This window comes from Thermobia domestica, chromosome 2 (assembly GCF_964235325.1).
Source record: "Thermobia domestica chromosome 2, izTheDome1.hap1.1, whole genome shotgun sequence".
NCBI lineage: Eukaryota > Metazoa > Arthropoda > Insecta > Zygentoma > Lepismatidae > Thermobia > Thermobia domestica.
Genome location: NC_137455.1, coordinates 143378547 through 143406044, shown reverse-complemented (window position 1 = coordinate 143406044; position 27498 = coordinate 143378547). Strand labels below are relative to the sequence as shown.

The window sequence follows — 27498 nt, the reverse complement described above, 5'->3', positions numbered from 1 at the left end:
GTAGAATTACGTATAGTGGAGCTATTTGATAGTAATTTAGCTGTTTTAATTACTCTTCTGTATATTTTCCTGTACTTAAAAATATAATTTCGAAACCTGTGAGGAAGTGATGTATTTATTTTGAATAATTATTATATCGAAATAGGTTACTTTTAGAAATTTTAATACCTTTAGTTTACCACGATTTAGTGGACGACGTCCGGATTTTACGAATAACTTTTGGATAATGTTACTCGTAATACCATTAATATTAATTGAAAAATAAGTTAATAATACAATTGGAAGTTAAAGTTGAATTGTTAGTTTTTTGTTTAAATGGCGAGATTCGCGAATGTGATGTCTATTATTAATTTGTGATATTCAACAGCGCGTTTTGTGTCAAGAGAGAGAACTTAATCTGTTTTTAACTTAATTTCAAAGACTGGTTCTGAGTTTGTTAAGCCACCGTTTCGGTATGCACACATTCAGAATTACGTAAAGAAATTAGTAAAAACTAAAATATATAAATGAAAATTAATCAAACAATAAATAATATAATCGAAACTATAATAATAAATGTAAGATGGAAGTGGAAGTTGAATAATAAACACAGGCTTAGTTGCCGTTACGCGTTAATCTTTTAACTTAAGCAGTCGCAATGTTGTGTAGTGTCAGGAAGCAAAAGACAACAAGTAAGTATATACGTATATGCGTAAGCTATAGGGTGGCCGCAAAGTTTCGTTACCCCTGAAAATAAATAACATAAATCACTAAACGTACTTAAATAACTACACGGAAAGAACTGAATGACTTGAACAACAATGCTTTCGAGAAGTTTTATTGAAATAGGAAACATTAAGTGCCCAACGGATCAGTCAGTCGACAGGCATATTCATGACAAAGGATAATACGTCGCTAGGCTCTGTGCGATATTTTGCGGAGCATTGCAGGTGTACCTCGAGTGAAAGCTTGTTTCACAGCTTCTGTCAGTTCAGCAATGGTATCATAACAGTTTTGTGAACCCCCATAACGCATTATCACAGGTAGTGATGTCTGGGTTTCTTCTCTCATACACCCAACAACTTGCAATAACACGTTTTTCAATACTGTAACTGGAAGTATCAGCCATCGTTCACATAATCTGAAACAATGAAAAACCTTACATTAGCTCCTTACGTTGTGGTCAACCTGTATACCAATTCAAACATTAAAAGTAATTGTTCTGAATGGCAAAAGGAAATTAATTTTAAAACAATTGAGAGATAAAATGAGAATAAACGAAAAAGTTTATGAAATTAGTAAATTTCACGTCTTTTGCTAAAGTTATTACTATTGGCAAAAACAAATGACGAAACGTTTCACATTTATCGTGTTTGTTTGTCCATCTGTAAATCTATAGACTCAAGAACACTTAAAAATACACATTAAGACTTCACAATTAGCTAGCCAAGGTTCACAAGATGAAAAAGGAAATATTATAACATACCAAAAAACACTAGATGCACTTTCGCTAAGACTTCATCACATGAAAGTGCTTTTTCCCTCTCTTCTTTTTTTAAAATTGTGTATAAACTTTTTTGTGGTAAATAATTCATTTCCCACTCCTGTTTCAGGATTCCTTTCTAACTATTAATGTTAAAATGGAAGACTTCTTTGCTTTCCAAAGAAGATAAATTGCATTTCTTCGTCTAGTTGGAGCAAGTAAATTCAAGACTGACAATGTGTTAGTTCTTTATCGAGGTCAACAGAGTGATCAAGATAATGGTGGTATCCAGAACTCGGCGCAAAACATCATCAGACACAAGAAATGGTGGATGGAAACCAAGCATAGCCAGGGACCGCCGAACATAGAAGAGGACTGACTGTCATAAAGAAACGTATGGCGTATACAGCACAATTAATATAGAACTGAATCAGGATATGGAACAACCTCTTCCTACGATCACAGTCCAATGACAGCAGAATAACCTCATTCCCAATTTTGATACCTATGAGTGCAGCTGCTAATGCGGAATATCATGAACATTCAATGACTGGAAGAAAACAGTATGGTTTAAAGATTTCTTTCTTTCAGCGTTTACAACAATAGGATTTATGTGTGATAGTCGCTCAAAGAGGTATATGCTCTGGACCAGGAGCGTCATTTCAGATTTTTTTGGTGGGGGGGGGGGCATAACCCCTCGATATAAGTAAAATTTCGCGTTTTTCACTCATTTACTTTTTCTCTATTGATAAAATCTATATAAATCTCAAACTCAGGGGGGAAATGCCCCTCTCTGCCCCCCTAAATGACGCCCCTGCTCTAGACTGCTTTCAACATGGCGCTGGCTCTATGTTGATTAGAACAGTGGTATCATAGCATTCCGTTGTTCCTGTTATTACTCTAAGAAATAACAAAAAATGAATGACTGCCAATGATTATGTGGGCAATTTCGGTTACCAGGAGGATCCTATGGTACACATGTTGTTCCTTATCAGCGACGCAATCTTCCGGGATGACAATATGCCAGTACGCACAGCCTGCTTATGCATCAGCATGTTTCTTAGCTTCTGACTTGCATATTATTAAAAATCTAGAATCAGTTTTCGAGTAGCGAGATCGGTACAAGTTTCCTCCTGTATCGTTGAAAATGCACTTGAGCACTGAATTGCATGAAGAACCGCCAACTATCACTCTGGAAACGATTTACAAATTATTACCTCAATTCTGCGTCGAATAAAAGCTGTACTATGAATAAAGGCAGTCCGACGTCGCATGTAAATCAGAAACGTTGAATTTTGTTAAGGTGTTTGCAGTATTTTGATATAACAGTGTGTTTCAAAATTATTTTAACGATACGAAATCGTTCCATGAGCGTTAAAAACTATCGACGGTTGAAATTGAATTGAAATACTTTCGATTGCATCCTCGAGTTTTGTCTGGCACGGTCATAAGTAGTTCGAAATTCTTTCACCAGGTGGTAATGGCGCAGACAAAGCATTTTGTATCCTACAATTTCCCATTAGTCGGTTTGTTCTGAATGTTCAACGTGGGTTCATAAAATATTTCCTAAAGAATCATCATCAAACAATTCCATTCGCAAGTGGTGTCAGGAATTTAAAACTAACAGGGTGCATTTGAAAGGAAAAATAGTCTGATAGATCTTCCACCCCCCGTCTGAGCTAGATGTCTAGAGTCGAGCTTGTTTTCAAGGGGACTCATATTGAGGATTTATAAGTTATTTTATTACAATTTATATCACTAAAACTTGAACAGTTATAGTACTTATGTGTAAAACTTCAGTAATTTGTGCAACTAATAAAACATTATAAGGTGTCGAAATCGTTCAACTCATTTTGAAATACCCTATATACATTGGAGTGACACCACGGGGGCCACAAGTAATGCGAAATTGATCATGTCCACGAACCCACGGTAAGAGACTTCACACTCGTAGTGGCTTGAAATTTATGGCGACAAAGCCATCGGTCATGATTTAATTTTCTACTGTAATTTAGAGTCCTTTTGTGTCCGCTCAAACATTTTAAATATGACCTTCAATTTTATTTGCTTCGAACTTCAAATATAGATGAAATGAAAGGTTGTGAACTAGAGGCTTATCTAGCATCAAAATTAAAATGATACTGTCTTGTATTTTAGGACCTATGAAAGTTTCGACTCATGAGGAACATGGGTTTATTTAATACTATGACGCTTCTGTCTACAAGAGTACCGTCAAGCCAATTTTTGATATTATCATAACATCACTTCTCATTATCATTATTTTTGGCCTTCTAGTTTTAAATTTGTTATCTCTTAATTTAAGCAGTACTCCACATCCAGAATAGTGCTCGGTAGACATTGAAACCCTATCCATATCTTTATTTTTTGTTAAGTAATTGTCGAAAAATATAAATAGATAAGATTATTTTCTACTATTTAGCCTGTTTTATTATCGAGTTATTGAAAGGTGACTTCTGACAGATAGTTGCACATGTTGTAAACAAAACGAGAGGGCGGATTGTTCGCCAATCACAGTAGTATTCTATCATACTGTTGCTAGCAACGAAGATTATTGACCGCGCTGCTGCAGATCGTTGAGACGACTTGTTAAACATCGTAAGTTCGTCCCTAGAGCTGCTGTCTCTGTTGCGGAGCCTCTGGCAACAGCACCTCCAATACTCCCCGTGGTCTACCCAACTGTCAGAAGCCACCCTTCGTTGCGCACACAGTAGATGAAAAATAACTTATATACAGGGCAGTCCAAAAGTATGGAAACACCCAAATAAAATCCAAACCTTTCAGAATTGGGAAAAAAAGTGATGATAACAGACGAGGGGGAAATCTTTTTGAGACATATGGCACCATCGGCCGCCATCTTGAACTGGCGGGAAATTATTTTAAATGGGAACCCTATCGTGTGATACATCCAATAGGACTGTTTTTTTTTTATGAATCCAGTGGTGAAATGTTTTTGACTCTACGACCAACCGCTGCAAAGTTCTAAACGATTTTCTTTTGTTTCAGGTTGCGTAACACGAAATGGTACTAACAAGGGATGAGCGGATAGAGATCGTGTTGATCTCAGGAGAACACAGCAGCAGACAGATCGCAATCGATTTCAATGCTCGTCACTTAGAACGGAGCCTATTTCCTATGGTGCAGTGTGGAAAGTAATAGCGAAATTTAAGGGAACCGGGTCGGTGGAAAACAAACCAAAAGTAGGCAGGCCTCGCACACCAACGGAAGGAGAGACATCTCTCCTGTGTTGGCATCATTCGCGAAAAGTCACACCCGCAGTACCCGTCGCCTCCGTACGTCAATCCTGCGAATCGTATCTGCGCATAACTGGCACTCATACAAGATACAGCTATTTTAACACCTTACCGAGGATGATCCAGACCGTCGAATCGAATTCCTTGAGTGGGCCGCCGAATAAATGAGACAGAATCGCCAATTCGCATATGACGCTGTTTTCGGACGAGGCCATTTTTGTGTGTGTGTATCGGGCGAGGTGAACAAGCAAAATCACCGACATTGGTGTGACAATAATTCACACTGGTACGACGATTCTCGGGTCGTTGGCTCTGACAAAGTGATGTTGCAGTGCGGTGAGTGGGGTGCCCGTGTTGTGGACTCATTCTTCATCGAGGGCAATTACCTACTGTAACATGTCTGAGGAGGAGATCCTGCCGTCCAACGCATTGGAGGATGGCTCTTTCCCTTTGTTCTATCAACAAGACGGAACACCATCTCATTTCAGATTACGTGCTCGTGATTACCTCGAGATCTACTAGAGCGTTGTTAGCAATTTTAAAAAGAGGATGGTGCAAGCGAATTGGTGTCGACGTATGTTTTGCAGGGTCGAAGGGGTCCTTGGTATAGGGAGATAATTTTTACTATGCAGCAATTAATGTAATTAACAAGTACGTAGCTAATATAATAGTGTTTATTAAGACTGATGTTATGTAAAATTTTATACTGGGAATTTCTTGGTAATTAGTTGTGGGTAAGTGAGGATCGGGGATTTATTTGGCCACATATATAAAAATAAATAAAACTTAATAACTCTTGAACCACGCAACCGATCTCGATCAAATTTTCAATACACATGAGATTCGGGCCTGGGATGATTTTTTTTTTTTTTACTTTGACAGTGCAACGTAGGAGGAGGGGGAGATCTAATAATAATAATAATAATAATAATAATAATAATAATAATAATAATAATAAGCTCGGTAGTACAAATAACATTTTGGAATTACAGAAATCTGTAAGTAAAATGAAAATCTGTAAGATTGTCCAAAGTATAACCTGTTAATCAGAGATTCTTCCATAAGCTAGCCATTAACCACTGTATAGAAAGTGAAGTGAAGTATCTGAAGACAGTGTGCTAACTCACGAGGCGCAACGATAAAAGTGTCCGAGATTTAAAGCATCACATATATTTGTGGAATTTGTGTAAGTAATGTGCCATATTATTTCAGAATACTAATGTGTAAACAATTAAAGCATACCGGTATAGTACCTGTACAAGGATTGCTGGAATTTTCCCCAGCTCAAATATTCCGTTTTTTTTGGGGGGGGGACATATATATATATATATATATATATATATATATATATATATATATATATATAACACAAAACCCACCTCCAAAAATACTTCAAAACTTGGATTGAAATAATAACCTTAATGTGATTATAATTGCTTCCTTCAATCATGTTCCTTAGTGCACGCATCGTTTCAGAATTGATTTAAAATATATACTTATTAAAGAGATCATCACGAGGACAGAATAATTTGGTTTGCATTTGATAAACTTGTTCTAACAGTGTTCAACTATAATCTATTAGCCCTATATAAAAATGAAAAGAATCTTGTTTGTGATCGCATCAGGAGAAAATAGCTAAATCATTTGAAATGAACTTTTAAATGTAGCTATCACGTAGCTCAAACTGGGTTTTTGTTCTGTTACTTTGATTAAAATGCGTATTCTAAAGAGAGAGAGTTCGAAATCTATGCGAAAAATTGAGTACTCATGATCCTCTCAATTTACGATGAAGAAACTTGGTATATAAATTCCTCATTAAAAATAAATGAACCCGTGAACCTGCGTTTTTGAGTATTTCCGTTTTAAGGGCGAACGGGGACATTTTCTACTTTATTTTTAATACACTGAAGGTGATATTGCCCGTTGTTTGTGATCGCATCATGAGGAAACGGTTGAACAGTTTGAAATAAATGAATTTTTGAACATAGTACTGATCTTGAGCTGGGTTTTCTCATATTACTTTAATTTACGGGCGCGCCCTCTGGGGTGTGTTTGAGGGGGTTCAAAATTTATCATCAGCCCGCCAGGATATAAAGATCAAACTCGATATATAAACTTCTCATTAAAAATAAGTGGACACATACGTTTTTGGAAAATTTTCGTTTTAAGGGCAGGGGAATTTTCCACAATTCCTTCCTCCACATTGAAAGCAAAGTTGCCTATTGTTTGTGATTGCGTCACGGAGAAACGATTGAACAGTTTGAAATGAGTTTTGAAACATAGTTAGAACCTTCTTCAAGATGAGATTTTAACATGTAACTTTGTTTGGAGGGCGTATCCTACGCGAGAAGGGGGTCAAAATTTATGCCAAAACTGGAATATCTTATGGAGTTTATATTATTACAGTTTCATTAATATGCGTACCCTAGGGGGAAGAAAAGCTCAAATATCTCCCATGGGTCTAATTCTCCCCATGGAAAGAACGGGCATTTGAGCTAATATGAAAAAAAAAAAGCAATGTTACTACATTCCCTAATTTTTGTAGTACACACTCATGTATTAGTACAAACATGTAAAAATTTCTTCGAAAAAGCTTCACTTAACAAAGGAAATTACTGAAGATCTATCTCCATCTTCTCCACAATAACGGCAATCAGATTGTGAAACTCCTGAATTCTTTTTGCATATCTGGTGGAGGATGTGACGCATAGTATAATCGTTATGTTACAAAGGCTCTTTAATCGTAAAATTTATTGTAGGAAAGCAAATTGGCAACTGCAAATGAGAATTTAAAAAAAATCACCTCCATTCCAGATTTTCAAAAGAAAGAAAAAGAAAAAGCATTATCCTCACAGTATTTCAGGGTTCCTACTAATCTGGAGAAATCTATTTCCCTGACTTCTCCGGACCTTTGCCAGAAAATTCCCTGATTTTCATGACAGGTGTCGACTGACGTTGACATATAAATAAGGAGTAAATAATGGTGAATATTTATATATGAGAACATTTATTCCACGGAGACAAATAATAATCAACTGCTCATATATACATTCCACTTACCACCCATAAAAATCTGAGCACCGCTCCATACTGTGGTCATTAATGGTTGGCTAAGCTAAAATTGGTGTAAATTAATGTTAGAAAAAAAAATGTACAGGGTTCATTATGAAAATAATGAGCATTGCTTTAGAAAAACTGTTTTATTGTTCCGATTGTTACGAATCTTTAAAATTCCTCAAAATACGCTCCTTCTGCATTGATACACTTCTGGAGTCGTATTTTCCACGCCTAGAAAGCATCTTTAAAGTCATCGGCTGGAATGGCTTTTAAAAACATTGTAACATGGGCTTGAATGTTCTGCACGGAGTCCCAATGTTTTCCTTTGAGGTGTCTCTTCAAACGGGGAAACAAAAAAAGTCACTAGGAGCCAGGTCAGGACTATAGGGGGGTGGGGGATCACTCAGGTTCTGTTCCGGCCCAGGAAGTCGACGTTGGTGAAGATGCATTGTCGTGGTGGAGTTTCACTGAGTCTTTGATGTCACTTCAAACGCGGGCGACCCTGCGTTTCAGTCTCTTGAGATAAAATCCTGCATTTCTAGATAAAATCCTGCGTTGACAGGTTGTCCTGGTGGCACAAACTCGAAATGGATGATTCCTCGAACGTCGAAGAAGACAATGAGCATGGTTTTTATTCGGGATTTACTGATGCGCGCCTTTGTGGGGCGGGGGGAGGATGAGGTGTGCCACTCCGCACTCTGCCTTTTGGATTCTGGATCGTATTCGAACATCCAGGATTCGTCTCCAGTTACGACCGAGTCTAAAAAGTCCGGATCATTTTCACACAATGCCAACAACTCCTTGCAGCGCAGAACTCGAAGTTATTTTTGTTCGTTCGTCAACACCTTCGGCACAAGCTTCGCACAGACCTTTCGCATTTGCAGGTCCTCGGTCACTATCCCATGTACCGCAAATGTTGACATGTTTAGGGTGTCCGCGATTTGTTGAATGCTGACACGCCGGTCTGAGCGCAACACTTCACGCACACGGTTAACGTTGTCGTCGGTCCTGGCCGTTGTTTGGCGTCTAGAACGGGGCTCGTCTGCGACCTCCTCCCGACCCTCCTTGAACGACTTGTGCCAAATTCCGACCTAGGATCTTGACAAACACTCCTGCTTGTAGGCCTCTTTCAGCATCTGGTAAGTTTCCGTAGCAGTCTTACCCAACTTGACGCAAAATTTTATGGCGTAGCGTTGTTCGAGCGAACCCTCCATCGCGCTGTGTTACAACTTGTAAAAATGTGCTTCATGCGGATCGACATCCACACGCTGTCACTGCTCGCAGCAGACTGACTCCGGGCGCGTTTGGAAGGACATACCGCCCACTACTTTTTCCGCGCCGGCAGCGCGCGCTGCCGTGGATTGTTGAGTCAGGGTAGCATCATGCTCATTACTTTCATAATGAACCCTGTATTTTATAAAATTTCCCTGATTTCCAGTCTTTTCCCTGATTTGCACCATTTCCCCTGACTTTCTTGATTTGCCTGACCAGTAGAAACCCTGTATTTCGATCCTCTCTGGAATCATCCACAAGCACAGACGTGATGCTAGCCGGAATAGCTTTTTTTTTCTTTCTTTTTCATTACATTTATAACGACTCACCAAGGGTAGTCGTCAACCTGGTTCGATCGTTGATATATGAACCTCGAGTGATAGTAATAATTTGCATGTAAAAATATATTTAATAATTATACATATTATTATTCTCACCTTTTCTATCAAAATTATAAAGTCGATGAACGGTATCAAAGGGTTTATTAGTTGATACATTTTTATGTATTCTTATTCAAAACGTCATGCACACATACAAGATGATTAGGTATCCATAAACAACAACTACATAGCAACTCAAAACATAACACTATCCCATAATATATCTTTTTTACATATATTAAAAACATTCTTCTTTTGTTATTATTAAATTAACATTCTATTAAGTATATTGCTTATGTATGAGCACTTTCTGCCCAAGGTGCAGGTAATTATTAATCTATCCAAAGTATTTCGTTATATAAAATGTCGCCCGACAATTGGACTGAATATAAAAGTCATAAGCGAGCTTGGCTTTTATCTTCAAGAACCACTGGTCCGATTACAATAATGGTCTTACATTACATATGTTCATTACATTTTGATCGCCCCTCGTATGTATCTTCATTACATATCATAGATATAGATACATTTATAACAAATCTTTCATTTCATTAATACTTATTTTTTATTACATTAATTATATTTATTTCATTATCATTCATTACATTATTATTATATTTTATTATTAAAACGTCGTCGCCTATTTATTTAATCTTTGAAGGGTGCGAAGTCAAAATCGTAAGAAGCAATTACAGTTAAAACATGAGTTACCATTATCCAGGGCGCATTATATAATAATTATATTAGGTGATATTTTAAAATAAACATTGGATCAATAAGGCATCAAAATATAGAAGAATTTCATTCAAGATAGTCGTTGAATAATTAACTTAATAGAATAAATCTTATACTTAACATAATCTTTGGCATTTAAGTTTTCAACACAAGTCAATCTAATATAAATAATCTTTGCTTTTAATCAATTATGAATCGAATTATGATTCTTCACATTAACAAGAAAAAATAAAAATCGTTTGAAAATTAACTTTCCAGTCTATCTAAAACTATATTTAAGCACTTCAATTATTTATAAGAGTCGTTTTCGTTATCAACATTAACTCATAAAATTGAAAATAAAAGTTCACAAGAATCTATAACTGATATGGGTTTAACCTAATTTCATTAACGGTAATCAGCTTACATTCATACTTGCATATGATTCTAATAAAGTACATTGTACTGCACAATCATGATTAGGTTCAACAATATGTTGTACATGTATTTCATCGTGATTCTGATTTTGATACGAAGTGCCATCTCTTGACCTCCAATTATGTCTATCCATGTAGTTTGTTGTATTCCTGTAATTTCGCCCTATATTTCGATTGTTTTTATGTCTACTTCTGTTGGGTGATCTGGCATCAGGATTACCACTATTAATTAGGTTAGGCTGATTCCCTACGTAACTTTGCCTATTTTGCTCGTTTTGCTTGCTAGAATTTACTCGGCTTAGGTTGTGTTCCGTATCATTCACACTTCGGATATTTAGATTCCGAACAGGTACAAAATGATCTGAATTATTTTTACTTTTACCTACTCCTGCTTGTTGATTCATAGCATGGTATTGAGTTTCATAGCATTGGACAAGCATTAATAAATGGTTGAAACTCATACACTGTGTAGAAAACAAGATCTGTTGTAACTTAAATGGGAGCAAATTTCGAATCGATGCTATTATTCTAGATTCTGATTGTAATGGATTAACGACTTTTAATTCGTTGTATGTATTTACAACAAACTCAACAACAGATTTGTGCAAACGAGGATTGAAATGTTGATTTCTAATGGTGGCATCTCGATTTGCAAGCAAAAAGTCATTTTCATAATTCGCGATCAATGCCGCTTTGAATTCCTCATAAGTATTGATGTGATCACGTACGGCTTTAAACCATAAAGAACATGGTGGGAGTAGTACATGAGGGATTAATTTCATATATTGTGATCTATCTATACACATTATATTGCATTCGTCCTGAAATTTTTCCAGGAAAGAGGTAGCGTTCTCATTACATTTACCACTGAATTTACTCATAGCCCGTATTTCACTCATCTTAACACTTAACTTTACCTTCCTTTTATCATTCCGTGTACTTATTGGGTGACAATTCCTATCCATGACGTGATGTGTCGTTGCACCATCCCTTTTCCGCCCATCTGTCCTCTTCGGATGAATTTCTTCCAAAATAATATCCTCATCAGACACAGGTGAAGGCGAAGTCATCTCTGGTGAGTGGGGAAACTCCAAGCGATCACTACCCATATTATTGTGGTATGTGTTGTCCTTAACCTGTAGCGTTCTAATTTCTTCCTGTAGAGTAGCTATCATTTGCGTATTTGCACGTATGTTGTTAGAATTATTGATGACCTGAATCTTTTGCTGTTGAACAGAAGATTCTATTACTTCTAAATCCTTTTTTACACCACTGATTTCTTGGATTTGGTGGTTGTGCTTATCCTGACAATCCTCGGATATTCTTTTTAACTTTTCCTCGAACTGCGAGGTGATGTCATTCATCGCCTGGACAATCGACTGTTTCGTTTCATCTGACTTCTGTTCCATTCGTCTACTTAATTCCTCATATTGCTTGTTAGATTCTTCGGACTTCTGTTCTATCTTCTGTTCAATCGTCTGCTTCAACTCGGTAGACATCTGAATCAATTGTCGCTGTAAGGCTAGCAAGATTCGGTCTTCTGATGTCATTCCTGGTGCTACACTATGTTCACCGTCGTCACTATTATTGGATTCTTTCTCAATTGCCTCACCGTTCATTTTTCTTATAATTATTCTACCACTTCTTAGTCTGGTGAAATTTGTATTCATTAACTTTCTTACAAAAGTAAATTCACCCTTACTTTGCTTCGGGATATGAATTTACAGCAAATCCCGGGTGAGGTAAACCAAAATTTTTAGCTAATCCCGGTGTGAAGGCACCAAAATTTTTATAACGACTCACCAAGGGTAGTCGTCAACCTGGTTCGATCGTTGATATATGAAACTCGAGTGGTAGTAATAATTTGCATGTAAAAATATCTTTAATAATTATACATATTATTATTCTCACCTTTTCTATCAAAATTATAAAGTCGATGAACGGTATCAAAGGGTTTATTAGTTGATACACTTTTATGTATTCTTATTCAAAACGTCATGCACACATACAAGATGATTAGGTATCCATAAACAACAACTACATAGCAACTCAAAACATAACACTATCCCATAATATATCTTTTTTACATATATTAAAAACATTCTTCTTTTGTTATTATTAAATTAACATTCTATTAAGTATATTGCTTATGTATGAGCACTTTCTGCCCAAGGTGCAGGTAATTATTAATCTATCCAAAGTATTTCGTTATACATTATTATCTCTCTTTAGAACATGGAACCAGAAAAATCGGCACCAAGTGCACTGAGAAAGAGGTACAAAGGTAACATATTAAGATTTAAAATATATACGTACCGAACAGAACTGTTTAATTTTTATTTTATTTTTATAAACGACATTTATTTAGTGGAAACCGTTTACGATCTTTGGTTCCTGAACTTAAGATGCTATCCCAGTATCTGCATGGCATGTTGTGAGAGAAACTAAAGAAATCTTCAGTCAGGATGGCTGGCTCTTGAACTTGAATCCTCAGTGTAACAGAGGATTTTATTCATATTCTACATTATATAGAATTATCCACCTCTTTGTTACTGTAAACTTCTTTCTTTCTAGAAATCGAAATATACCAGAATGTCATTGGGGGTGAGGTGTGTCCCAATAAACACGAATGGGGCTTCACAGATTCCCTTGTAGGACACTTTTTTTTCTATTTTGTTATTTTTAACTTTAGTTCAATGGGTGATATCGATAAAACGGAGAAGTTGCTCATTACGCCCAGTAAAAGAACTGAGCACTACACGTCTCGGCTGACCTCGGAGAAGCCCCTGCCCTTTAGAGCAACTACACCTCTATTCCCGAGCTGAGTAACTACTTCGCGTTTGGTGTCAATAACATTCTGAGACTGCTCTGGTACGTGTAACTTCTGCAAATTTGTGGAACAAGCTCAGTAGGTGACTCCGTAAGAAACATGGCAAAGTACATAATTGTTCTGCAGCGTAGAAAAACTTATACACTGCGTAGAAATGTTGCAAATGGTGATTAAAATTTAAAAAAAGTACAAGACAAAAAATGTGGAGTGGTCAGCACAACATTTTTTAGGAGAATCAACCGAAACTTGAGATGGCGCACTAAGAAATGATGAAAAGATGCGGTTTGCGTTTTTTTTTTTTTATGTGAGTGATCCGGGATTCCCCGTCGGAGTGTCAGAAGATTCTGGTGTGGCTCAAAGTACTGTTGAATTGATTTTAACGTCCCTTTCAGCAGCGAGGCTATATGAGACGCGACCAACTGATGAACGTGAATTTTCGAACCACATGAACTTCCACAGTAAATCAAACATGGGTCTTTCACTCCAAAGGCGCGTACGTTAACTCAAAGTACTGTGTCTATGGCTATTACAAGTGTAATGGATGCTATTATTGCGAAATCTGAAAACTTGCCGGGAAGTGTGCGTAATATGCAAGCAGCAAAGGCAGAGTGGAAAAGAACAATATACATCTCCGGATGCTATTGGAGCACTTGATTGGACACACATGGCAACCTAGTATTTTTTGGAGACTTATACGTTAATAGGAAGGGGGTATATATGTGTATGTGGCTGGACTTTTATTCTTTTTTAAAAGAAACAAAGAGGCCAAGTGTCTGATTTCATTCTCACAGTCAAACAATCTACGAAGACCTTGGACAACACGTGATATGCGCTTGTCGTCTTAGTCTTGTTGGTGGATTCGAATCTGCATCCATCAGCTCCAATAGGTTCGTTACCATGGTTTCAGTATTATATTCTTGTTTCCAGCTTTTTTCAAATCATATATATATATATATATATATATATATATATATATATATATATATATATATATATATATAAATTCTCACTCGAATATTAAAGACTTTCTTTCGGATTTATGTTTCAATCATTGGTGTATTTGATATTTCGTTGCATTTCACTGTAATTGCTTTCGAAGTTTCGGCTTTCCTTCGTTTACTTTCTGGTGGATGTGACTTCGAAAGTACCATTGGAAACTCTTTTATAATATCCACAAATGCGCTTTAATTGAAACTGCCGTTGCTACTTGTCCCTTCCATGGCGTTTAGGATACTGCGCCATAGGTTAAGCACAAAGAAATGACCGCCAAAAGAAATGACGAGATGAGAGGAACGAGTAATCACTCTTTTTATTGATACGACTCACTGCTACGCGCAGAGTTAACACGAGTGAACGTTTATAAATCTGGAGCAGTCTTTACTTGACTAGTGGCTTGTTTTATTGATACGAAATTGAAGGAGGAGATTACTTCAGGTCTAGCAGGACTTCTCAGGGATAGTTTTTCATCTCATTTTTATTGGTATCACGCAATGTCTCATGATTATGCACCGAAGGAAAACAATGATGAGATGAATAATAATAGTCCTATGACAAAAGTGGGAGGAAACGAGAACCCTGAGGAAACCTGGCACACGGTGCTTGTTGACCACAAAACATTCGGCGGTAGCTGGGTTCGAAGCAGGAACCTGGGCCAGAGGTGAGCCACAGCGGTCCCACACAGGAATTCTATAGTTTTAGGTGTGAAAAGAACACCAATAAAGAAATGCTATATTAGATAGAAATATGGTTTTATATATAGGTTCAAAATTTAATAAAATCCGATTTTCCCCAATAAAACAACAACAATGGGTTGTTAAAAAAAATGGGTTTTTATCAACACTGACCTTGAACATACAAATACATAAGACCGAATCCATTTCAAACCGTCCAGGCAAACCACAATTGGTCCCCATCATAGTCTCAGATTTCATTTATTTTTTTATATTGGATCTACATGCAATGTCATTAAACCCATATTTTTTCTTTTTACTGAAAAAAAAATCCTTCGATATACAGCCCTCCAAAATGGCTGCCCTCCTCTCGGATTGCTCGAAACACTGAAAAACATGTCAAGTTAAAAATTTTATTGTAGAGAAACGAGTGTACTTAGTAACATAATCGAAATAGCAGGAAGAGTATAAAGTTGTATGTTTCGGTGGAGGGCCAAAATTCGTCTATTAGTTCAATAGGAATCGCGCAATTCACTCGCAATGTTGCCAACTTTGGTGAAATTTTTGCTAACTTCAAACATTTTTTCTGTCCTCACGAGCAATATCAACCATCTGCTTCTAGCATCGAAATCTACTCCATAAGGTCTCTTGAAAATGTAAATGACTTAGGTTTCTGATTATTACATCCCACGTTATAGCATGATGAAAAGCTGAAAAGCCATGTTTGGACGCCATTATCTCAAAAACCCAACCTTTTAAAAATCTGAATTTTTTACAACTATTGGAGAAGTACCTAAGTATTTAATATCCGTTGACCATTCATGCGGCTGCAGCCCCTAACATTCACAATTAATTATTGAAATTTCGATTTTTGTACTTGAAATATAAATATTTCCTATGGGCATTTAGGTCCTATACACAAGGCGATTTGGAAGGGAGTATGATAATTTTGAGAGATGAATCTTGACATCAAATCTAGTAGAAAAGTTCCTATAAACGAGTCGAATTCCGCTTCGTTTTCGAGTTACAGGGTTTCCAACTCGGGACCCAAAATCGGCTCACGACAATGAAAAATAAAATATAGATTTCGCGTTAAATCAGAAAATATATGTTAAAGTTATGATGAAGTTCAGAAAGTTGATTTGTATCAATATGATAATTTTTACGTGCGTTGCAATTCAGTTGGCAGTGTTGCCAACTTGGTAGAACTTTTATTTGTTTCCGAATGACATTACGTGTTTTTTATTTGATATTTGGTATTCATTAATAATTGTAAACATTACATGGAGCACAATTTTCCCCACATCACCCAGTTTTCGAAAACTTACATGTATTTCATTAAAAGTTTTTATCTCGTGCGTTATTGATAGTGTGCAACATTGAGGGTGAATTTCACTTGATGTCTGCCAACATTAGTAAAACCAAAATGTCGAATAAAAACTACGTCTGTGTAAGTTGTATTAATAATAATAATAATAATAATAATAATAATAATAATAATAATAATAAAACAAGAAGAAGAAAAATTTATTTTTTATTATTGCAACACCTCTCGTAACTCTACGCATCAAGTTCGAACTTGTTAAAGAAGTACTGCTGCAACATTAACTGATTCGGTGTCGTGAACATCGTCCTAGTGTTCTCTAGAACCGTGAAAATTGTTTTCACTGGTAACATGACATTGTAGTGCACAAGTAAGGACCGTATTAAATGCGTTAATTATTCCAAAAGGCATAAGAGGATTGTGTACAGAAAGAATTCTTGACAAAATTTTTATCTTGCGGTAAAATATATGGATTGCATACGGATCTGCCAAAACGTAGTATTAGGAGAGAATGATTATTTGTGTAAAGGGCAGGGTGGAAAAAAATCATGATTTTTTTAATAAAAATCATTTTTGTTGATTTTTTTGATTTAAATCGATTTTTTTGATTTAAATCAAATCTTTCTCCTCGTATAATACAAGTCGCGAACTGGAGAAAAACCATTAGGAATCAATATTAAATGACAATTATGCCATTTAAGTGAAAGTATTTTGGTTTAATTTCGAATTAATCCTCAATCGTTAACCTATTTCAATCCGAAACAATATTTCTTAAGCATTAAGGAAAAAACGTATAGCAACGTTTATCAACATGACACTTTTCTTTTCACGAAAGTTCCTGATATTTGGCAGGAGTATATTTTTAAAAAATCGAAACTAGCCAGCGGCACGAAATACATGTAAAGTACATAAATTTCGCCTAAAATTAACTAATTATCTCTATGGCCTATGAAACCCGGAGGTTCAATGCCGCGTTCACGGAAACTCTCCACTGACTTCTATCCTTAGCCAACTGGATCCAGTTTCTATTTTATATTCCTATTTCTGCGAGATTCATCTTAATATTGTCATCCCATCTGCGCCTAGATCTTCCTAATGATCGTTTTCCGATTGGTCTTCCAGTTAAGAACTTGAAAGTGTTCCTATTTTCTTCCATCCTGGCTACATGACCTGCTCACCTGAGTCTCCTAGACTTGATGACCCTAGCAATGTTTGGTAAACCGTATAAATTATGTAGTTCCTCGTTATGAAGTTTCCCCCATTCCCACTCCTCTTGGGTCTGAATATTCGTCTCAGGATCTTGTTCTCAAATACTTTCAGTCTACGTTCTTCCCTCATAGTAAGCGACCATTTTTCGCAACCATACAGAAGCAGGGTGTCTACCAGTCAGGGAAAGTCAGGGAATTTGCAGGGTCAGGGAATTTCATTGTGTGTCAGGGAAAAATCTTTCCCAGGCTGTGAGGGGTGAAGGAATGCCACTAAAATCGTCATAAATTACAGGTAAATGAATTGGTTCGTTTGTGCGTTTGTAGAATATTGTATAAGCATATAAACAATGGTGAAAACACAGTTCACTTTAAATATAAGTTGGGGGCGCGGTGGCTCACTGGTAGAGCGTTCACCTCCGGTGCATGGGTTCCCTGGTTCGATCTCAGCTCGCGCTGTGTGGACTTCGTGATGGACAAACACCGTGGTCGTTTTCTCGGGGTTCTCCCGTTTCCTCCCACTTTCTTCATTTCATTCATTACTCATCATCACCGTCTCCTTTAGCCTAACCGGCATAACCGTGGGACGTAAAACTGAAAGATTTCATTTTCATGATTTAAATATGTTACTTTTCAAGAGTTACTAAGAAAAAAAGAATGACAGAGTCAGGGAAAATTATAATTTTGTCGGGGAAAGTCAGAGAATTTGATTATGCTTGCTTGCTAGACACTCTGAGAACACCAGGCATATATATTTTAATCTTCAAATTCCTGGACAGAATTCGTAAAAATGAAATGAAATTTTTGAGTTTTACGTCCCACGGTTATGCCGATTAGGCTAAAGGAGACGGTGATGATGAGTAATGAATGAAATGGTAGAATGAAGAAAGTGAGAGGAAACGGGAGAACCCCGAGAAAACCCACGAACACGGTGTTTGTTCACCACAAAGTTCACTTGGCGGGGGCTAGGATCGAACCCGGGACCGCAAGCACCAGAGGTGAACGCTCTACCACTGAGCCACCGCGGCCCCTGGACAGAATTCGTGACAACAAGAGATTTTGAACTGAATAATAACACGAATTCCCTGCTTTTAGTCGACATTTAATTTCTTCCTAAATATTGTTTTCGTCTGTTAATTTTGATCCTAGATATTTGAAAGAATCCACTTTATCAAAAGTATTATTCGATATTTTAACGCATCCGAAATTTGCCGTATTACGATCCCGAGGAATTTCTATGTATTTAGTACATAAATTTCGCCTAAAGTTTTAACTTTTTTTTTTTTTCGGAAAGGGGATCTGGCCCCTCTAAATACGCTCCTATTATCTGGAAACAAACAAGTAGACGTGGACATAAAAGAATTTTTGTCTTAAATGTCGATGGTGATTTCTCCGTTGGAATAGTTAACGATTTAAAAACCCTATGTTACGAAGAGAAGAAAGCAGGATTCTCCCGTTACCCGTTCAAAACGGGATTTTCCCTAATCATCCTCTGCTACTACTGTGCTGTACATACATTTGAGTCTCATTGTATTATGATTATTATCTTCCATAATCGAAATAACAGAACAGAAACGGGATTTTACTTATTTTCACTTTAAATTAATTTATTTCAAAATTTGATTTAAATCAACGATTTTTATTTAAAAAATCAAGTGATTTAAATCTTGATTAAAATCGTGATTTAAATCAGACTGATTTAAATCAATCCACCCTGGTAAAGGGTGCTTTGAATATTTACCGTGAACAACGTGAATGTGTGTGAGATATTGGTGACCACGGAAGATGTAAATATGAAATTATGCACCAGCAAGATAAAAAATTTGTCCATCTGAATGTAGATTTGGAAACCATTAACCAGACAATTAACATACTAAACATGAATGTGTCGCCATTAAAACGGACGTTATCGATGACACCTAGATTACGGTGAAGGATTCACCTCTCACAATTTTTCATACTGCCTTTCGAATCGACTTGTGTACAGGACACAAATAATCATCCTCCCCTAATAGTACGTTTTGTCAGACACGCTGTACGCAATCCATATATTTTACCGCAAGATAAAATTTTTGCCGAGAATTCTCTCTGTGCAAAATCCTCTTATGGCTTTTAGCATAATCAACACATTTAATACGGTCCTTACTGTAATATGACTTCTCCACTGTTATTCACACAAACACTTAACTAGTGCACCACAATGTCATATTACCAGTGAAAACAATTTTCATAGTTCTAAGAACACTAGGACGATGTTCGCGACACCGAATCAGTTATGAACTGTTTCGTGACTGCAGCAGAACTTCTTTAACAAGTTCGACCTTGATGCGTGGAGTTACGAGAGGTGTTGCAATAATAAAAAACAATTTTTTCTTCTTTTTATTATTATTATTACTATTATTATTACAACTTACACAGACGTAGTTTTTATTCGACATTTTGTTTTTACTAATGATGGCAGACGTCAAGTGAAATTCACCCTCAATGTTGCACACTATCAATAACGCACGAGATAAAAACTTTTAATGAAATACATGTAAGTTTTCGAAAACTTGGTGATGTGGGGAAAATTCTGCTCCATGTGATGTTTACAATTATTAATGAATACCAAATATCAAATAAAAAACACGTAATGTCATTCGGAAACAAATAAAAGTTCTACCAAGTTGGCGACACTGCCAACTGAATTGCAACGCACGTAAAAATTATCATATTGATACAAATCAACTTTCTGAACTTCATCATAACTTTAACATATATTTTCTGATTTAACGCGAAATCTATATTTTATTTTCCATGGTCGCGAGCCGATTTTGGGTCCCGAGTTGGAAACCCTGTAACTCGAAAACGAAGCGGAATTCGACTCGTTTATAGGAACTTTTCTACTAGATTTGATGTCAGGATTCATCTCTCAAAATTATCATACTGCCTTTCAAATTGCCTTGTGTATAGGACCTAAATGCCCATAGGAAATATTTATATTTCAAGTACAAAAATCGAAATTTCAATAATTAATTGCGAATGTTAGGGGCTGCAGCCGCATGAATGGTCAACGGATATTAAATACTTAGGTACTTCTCCAATAGCTGTAAAAAAATTCAGACTTTTAAAAGGTTGGGTTTTTGAGATAATGGCGTCCAAACATGGCTTTTCAGCTTTTCATCATGCTATAACGTGGGATGTAATAATCAGAAACCTAAGTCATTTACATTTTCAAGAGACCTTATGGAGTAGATTTCGATGCTAGACGCAGATGGTTGATATTGCTCGTGAGGACAGAAAAAAATGTTTGAAGTTAGCAAAAATTTCACCAAAGTTGGCAACATTGCGAGTGAATTGCGCGATTCCTATTGAACTAATAGACGAATTTTGGCCCTCCACCGAAACATACAACTTTATACTCTTCCTGCTATTTCGATTATGTTACTAAGTACACTCGTTTCTCTACAATAAAATTTTTAACTTGACATGTTTTTCAGTTTTTCGAGCAATCCGAGAGGAGGGCAGCCATTTTGGAGGGCTGTATATCGAAGGAAATAGTTCTTTTTCAGCAAAAAGAAAAAAAATATGGGTCTAATAATTTTGTATGTAGTTTCTTATTTTAAAAAATAAACTAAATCTGAGACAGTCCTGTGGACCACCCTGGACGATTTGAAATGGGATCACTCAAAATCAAACACGTAACGTGTTTTTGTGCTATACAGAAGCGTTATGTGCTATCCTTGTTTGTGTATGGTGCCTTCCATTTCAATTCAGGCAGAGCATGTACCATTACCATCTCAGGTATTGTTGAAACTTTTTTATAGCAACTGGACATGTTTTTAATAAGAGATCCATATTTTTTGTTTTGTCGAAAAAAATTTTCCCGCCAAGTAATGGGCCATCAAAGACAGGGAGTACAATTTATGAATTGTAGAAGACATGGAAAATGGTCAACTTCGGAGCCTCACCATTCGGCTATGGAGACAGGTAGTTATAATTCTTGTTGTGGTATGTACAATCCGCGGCAAAAAAACCTGCAACATGAGGATGTAAATTTATTGTGAAACTACGCCTAACAGCACAGGGAATGAACATAACGTCTAAGTGGAACGAATCACGCCAGGATAAACCTCGGCCTCCTCCCGTGCACGCTTATGTTGGAGCAAAAGACTTCGTCATTTCACAATAAACTTATATGCTCATGCTGCAGGTTTGTTGCCGCGGATTGTACATAGGGATATAAATAAACTATATTTTATTATATTTTGGTTTGCGCATGCGTATCTGTTCGTACATTAATTAACAAATGAACGTCAATTTATCTGAAAAGTCGAAGTTTGCGAATTTTTTTTCGAGCACTTCCGGTTCGAATTTTAAAATTCTGTTTTCACGGTTGGTAAGACCTGGTTACCCACTTTCCGAAAGAAATTTTGTAACGCTTCTGTGTGCAACCGTTTTGTCGCAAAAAATTCGAGAAATTGTAAAATTTTCAAAAATCGCCATTTTTGGGCGCCATTTTCTCGAAAACACCATCTTTTAAAATACTGAAATTTTGTCATATGGTTCAACTTTACATGAATAATAAACACACCAAATACCATTCTCGACCAATGCTTCATGAATTAACTGCAGCCTTTTGAAGTTAGCGAAGTTTCGTCAACTTTGATATCACAGTTAGTAACACTGGGAACAATAAAAGTGCAATGATTTGATGATGTTTGTGGTTCACATTCATTAAATGAAGAACAAAAGGTTTTCTTGACTGTTTTTTTTATTATTATTATTTTGATCAAGAAGGCTCTCTGAAGTAGTAAAATGAGCATCCCCCTACTCCTCCGTTTTCTTAAACCGAAATAATCTGAGGTGGAAATTACGATTACGAAACACATATATTTTAAGTTTACTTGAAATGGCCATCCAATAAATTCTGATCATCTACAAAAAGCCTGAACTATTACCTCAGTGATGATTTGGAATGCTCCAGACAAAGTCTCAATTAAGTGCGATGTCATTACAGTGATCGAAAAAAAAAAAAAAATCGAAACTTTTTTTACGCGTTCCAAAGAAATTTATTGACTTTTTAAACAGAACAATCCCAACATAAGAATGGGTCACTCGGAATTTTACAGTATTCGACTGAAGTAGGTCAGTCCGCAATCTGCGAGGGAAATGTGTATGTGTGTGTGTGTATTGTGCAAATTTTAAGTTAGCTGCTACTGCGTTGCTACAAATCAAAGGTGCAACCTGTATTGAAGTTGTCATGAGTGAACTATTTCCTTTAGTAGTGTGATCTGTAGAAAATCACAACTGTCTTCTTCAAGAATGTGGTGAATGTCCTGGAGTGGAAGGAATAAGTGTGGAGTCTTTAATTATTGATCCTGATGAAAATGAAAGTGTTACGTATGCCATATGGGAAAACAATAATCTCGTTAAAAAACTGTGCCACTTTCTGTTTTCGTATCGTACATTGCTGATTTAACTGTAAGAATTGTAATTCATGACTACATCAAGAAAATCCAAAGAGAATTAATTGCTACCGAAAAGCACCATATAAAATTTCAAGATACAAATTCTATTTTACTTAATGTGGAATTCGCTGAAAATTGGACTGTTATTCTGCAAAGTGAAATTCAGAGTTATCACCGGAATATGAAACAACTGACAGTTTTGTTGTAAAAAACGACGATAAAACACACGATTCGGCTCATGTACTCATAGCCATAGATAAGATTCTAAAAATACTCGAAGAAAAGCGAAAATATATTTTATAGAAAAAGGTTTGAATACGAGAAAATACGTGTCTACAATTTCCCAAACCGTGTCAGTGATTTCTGATGGTGCTGCATCCCACTTTAAAAATCGCTTTCAGATGTTCGAGATGCAGACAGGTCCGATAAAGCAGTAGTTTTGCAGTGAAACCGGCCATGCAAGGGTCTCTGCGACGGTATTGGGGGGGGGGGGGAGGTGTAAAGAATATGGCAACGCGGGATAACCTTAGGCAAATACAGTATTAAGAAAAAAAATGAAATCTTTTTACGTCCCACGGTTATGCCGGTTAGGCTAAAGGAGACGATGATTATGAGAAATGAATGAAATGGTGGAATGAAGAATGTGGGAGGAAATGGGAGAACCCCGAGAAAACCCACTAGCACGGTGTTTGTCCACCACAAAGCCCACACGGCGCGATCTGGGATCGAACCAGAGACCCCAAGCACCAGATGTGAACGCTCTACCACTGAGCCCCCCCTAAAACCGCAGAATTCGTGAGTATAGTGCAAGTACAAACTCCGGGTATTACTCTCGTTTTGTTACCTGGAACTGAATTCGACGACTTCCGGAAGAAAAAAGGAAAAGTATGCGACCGGTAACTGGTATTCAACGAAGTTATCTTTGGCTTTCGGAAAATGGCGAAGTTTTTATGGCAGTAACGGGTCACCATGAACTAACTTCATGCTTCCCCCAAAATCGAACTTCTGCAATTCAAAGTATAGATTTAAGAAATCTGCAAAACGGAACTTTTATTACATACACATGTGTATGATAACCAGTGGTGCGTAGCAGAAATATTATGAATAAATCATGAATTACGTGAAGTTGAAGTGCTGTTTATGCTTCCACATGGACCTTCAGCATTTGTGACTATCGACAATGTGCTACGCAGGGGCGGATCCAGGACGGACTTCTGGAGGGGGGGGGGGGAAATACTGCTACTCAGAGCTACTTTTAAGAGCTCCAAACTCTGAGATCAGTTTTATTTATATATAAAATAAAAAAGTTTCTTCCCCTAGATCCACTCCTGGACAAGTTGTGGGTGAGTCAACACCTATTGGAGCACCTGCCCGGTTACATGCTATTAGCGAAGAAGACACCAACCAAGCAAATGATTGGTCAATGTAAAAAAAAAAAAAAAAAAAAAAATAATAATAATAATAATAATAATAATAATAATAAAAAAAATCAGTGAAACTTTGTTTCCGAAGACCATTTTAAGTAAGTGAACTTGAAATTTGTGCGTTTCGTAATCGTAATTTCCACCTCAGATTATCTCGGTTTAAGAAATCGGAGGAGTAGGGGGAGGCTCATTTTACTATTTCAGAGAGCCCTCTTGATCAAAATAATAATAATAATAATAAAAATAGTCAAGAAAACCTTCTATTCTTCATTTAATGAATGTTAACCACAAACATCATCAAATCATTGCACTTCTATTGTTCCCAGTGTTGCTAACTGTGACATCAAAGTTGACGAAACTTCGCTAACTTCAAAAGGCTGCAGTTAATTCATGAAGCATTGGTCGAGAATGGTATTTGGTGTGTTTATTATTCATGTAAAGTTCAACCATCTGACAAAATTTTAGAATTTTAAAAGATGGTGTTTTCGAGAAAATGGCGATTTTTGAAAATTTTTACAATTTCTCGAACTTTTTGCGACAAAACGCTTGCACACAGAAGCGATACAAAATTTTTTTCGGAAAGCGGGTAACCAGGTCTTACCAACCGTGAAAACAGAATTTTAAAACTCGAACCGGAAGTGCTCGAAAAAAATTCGCAAACTTCGACTTTTCAGATAAATTGACGTTCATTTGTTAATTAATGTACAAAAAGATACGCATGCGCAAACCAAACTATAATAAAATATAGTTTATTTATATCCCTATGTACATACCACAACAATAATTATAACTCTACCTGTCTCCATAGCCGAATGGTGAGGCTCTGAAGTTGACCATTTTCCATGTCTTCTACAATTCATAAATTGTACTCCCCGTCTTTGATGGCCCATTACTTGGCAAGAAATTTTTTTTCGACAAAACAAAAAAATATGGGTCTCTTAAAAACATGTGTAGTTGCTATAAAAAAAAGTTTCAACAATATCTGAGATGGTGATGGTACAATTTTATATTTTTTTTTTTTTGCCTGAGTTGAAATAGAAGGCACCGTATACCTAACGTCGCTCATGCGCTTCCTTCCTATGGATGCACTTCCACGCGGCCTTCCTGTTGCGCTCCTGCCCTGCCTCGGTTAGATACCATTCTCGCTCTTCAGTCGCAACCTAGCGTAAGTTGCTTTTTGTACAATAATTTTTACAGCTTGCATACACTTAAGCCCTTCTAAAGTGAATCTGCACCGACGAATGAAAAATCCAGCTCCCGAAAATGTTAAGGTACAAAGTCGATTTAATGAAAAAGTATATACGCAATGAATTTTATGTACGATCCGTACAATAAACGTTTACCGAAGAAAGCTCGGACCGGACGTATTACGTGCCTAGTAAGGAAACTGTCAACTTTGTGGCTAGCAATGAAGTTCAAGAGTTCGACCAGAGTGCATAATGCAGTCCCACCTCACCCCCTACCGAAAGCGTGATCACCTTTCTCATAAACTTAATAATGACATTTTATTACAGTAACTGGGGGATTTGGTTATGATAATGAAATAAAGGTGACCTCAACTTCGAAAACCTACCTAACTCCTAGTGGAAAATTCATTACGAATCAGCTGGTTAACCATTATATTATTTTAGAAGACATACTCCTTACAACGCCCTACTTGCACTATGTTAACGATACATACAGGATGAACATATACACGAGCGAGTCATTTTCTGAAATTCTTCTAGCAAAATATAAAAATTTCTACTGTTAATACAATAGAATAAACATGAACAATAATAATAATTGCATCGTTTTATGCATTGTAATTACTACTTTTGTTTTGTTACATAATCTACCGACACCCTGTGTTAACTCCACCTCTTCTTGAGTTTTCGGCTTGTGCTTTTTTGCCACTCTTTTCTTTTTGAATAAGTACAATTGAAAATACAAATTCACAAAACTCCATATAAACATTGATAATGAATACAATAAGTTTACTCCTGCAAGCAATATTAAGATCAGTCAACTCACAGACTATTTAAAACAGGAAGTTGTTCCATGTTCCTTGTTCAAGTTCGACTTCCGTAATTTCCACTGTTATGGCGTGTCGGATATGTATTTACTAATATAAAGTTCATAAATTCGTAAAAGTGTACATCATACACGTTAATCTCTGTACTATGAATTATTTATTGAAGACAGACATCACTAGCAAGATAGACTAGCTAAGGAAACTGTGTGGAAGTGTTCAAAAGTAAACAAATCACGAAATCTTTCTTAGTAGTGGACAATGGAATTGAAATGCAGTGATGATAAGTGGTAGGCAGTAAAGTGTTTTCCCTCGTTTTCATATTTTCGCCTTCTATTTTGAGTGTGAAAGTGGTTTGTGGATATTAGAACATTTACATAAATCTTTTTATTGCTTTCTTAGTTGTGAGTACGCGCACTGTTTTCTCAGTGTTTGATTAACTACAGAAATTCTATTTATTTATTAGTTAACGGCATTGTGTCGATATTTGATCGATTGTTAGCCTTGTACTTCAAAATGTTATACTTTATGGTACTTTCTTGCAGTGATTGAAGTGACTAAAGAAAACACGATTTCTGACTTGCGTAAAATTTCAATTGTTGTGAGATTATTATTTTTTATTACCTGAAAGTGTAATGCTATTCTGTTTCCAGTGCAAGTGAAAAATTGCAACGGCGTTCACTTTTCTTCGATCATCTGTTAGAAGCTAAAAACTAAGAGTATATGGTAAAAGAAATAATGAGGGTGTTTAGAAAGGTTAGAGTGTATGAAATACTAACTTTATACGAATTTTTGTAACATGACTTAAATAATCAGAGAGTAAATGTAGTGAAGCAAATATGACAGCATTTAATGAGCAGCAGTTTGAGAAGAAACTGCAGTTATTGAAAGATTCACAAGAGAGCATCCAAACACTGTCATCATGGTGTTTGCAGAATCGACAGTTTCATAAGAAGATCATAAGTTGCTGGCTGAAGACTTTGAAAAAAG

General features: G+C 36.4%; 2 protein-coding genes across 5 annotated transcripts in view; one reads left to right on the top strand and one right to left on the bottom strand.

Annotated features, from left to right (window-relative positions):
- Window positions 1–801: 801 nt before the first annotated feature.
- LOC145675817 (uncharacterized) lies at window positions 802–26662 on the bottom strand. 4 transcript variants are annotated; one of them, XR_014129222.1, is made up of 2 exons: window positions 26358–26504; window positions 802–1120 (listed from the first exon to the last, which is right to left on the bottom strand). XR_014129222.1 is itself a non-coding variant. In XM_081746552.1 (2 exons), exons 1-2 carry the CDS (start codon window positions 26537–26539, stop codon window positions 895–897), a joined length of 255 nt encoding a protein of 84 aa, XP_081602678.1. In that variant the 5' UTR covers window positions 26540–26662; the 3' UTR covers window positions 802–894. The 4 variants fall into 4 exon arrangements, 3 of the variants coding, with proteins under 3 accessions (XP_081602678.1, XP_081602668.1, XP_081602687.1); XM_081746552.1 differs by lacking the exon at window positions 26358–26504 and adding an exon at window positions 26511–26662; XM_081746542.1 differs by having other exon boundaries at window positions 26342–26504.
- The window catches only part of LOC145675811 (uncharacterized), a 124920-nt gene continuing 123962 nt past the window's right edge, over window positions 26541–27498 (top strand). Inside the window, exon 1 of the mRNA XM_081746530.1 lies at window positions 26541–27498. Coding sequence (XP_081602656.1) covers window positions 27348–27498 — 151 coding nt within the window. The 5' untranslated portion in view covers window positions 26541–27347.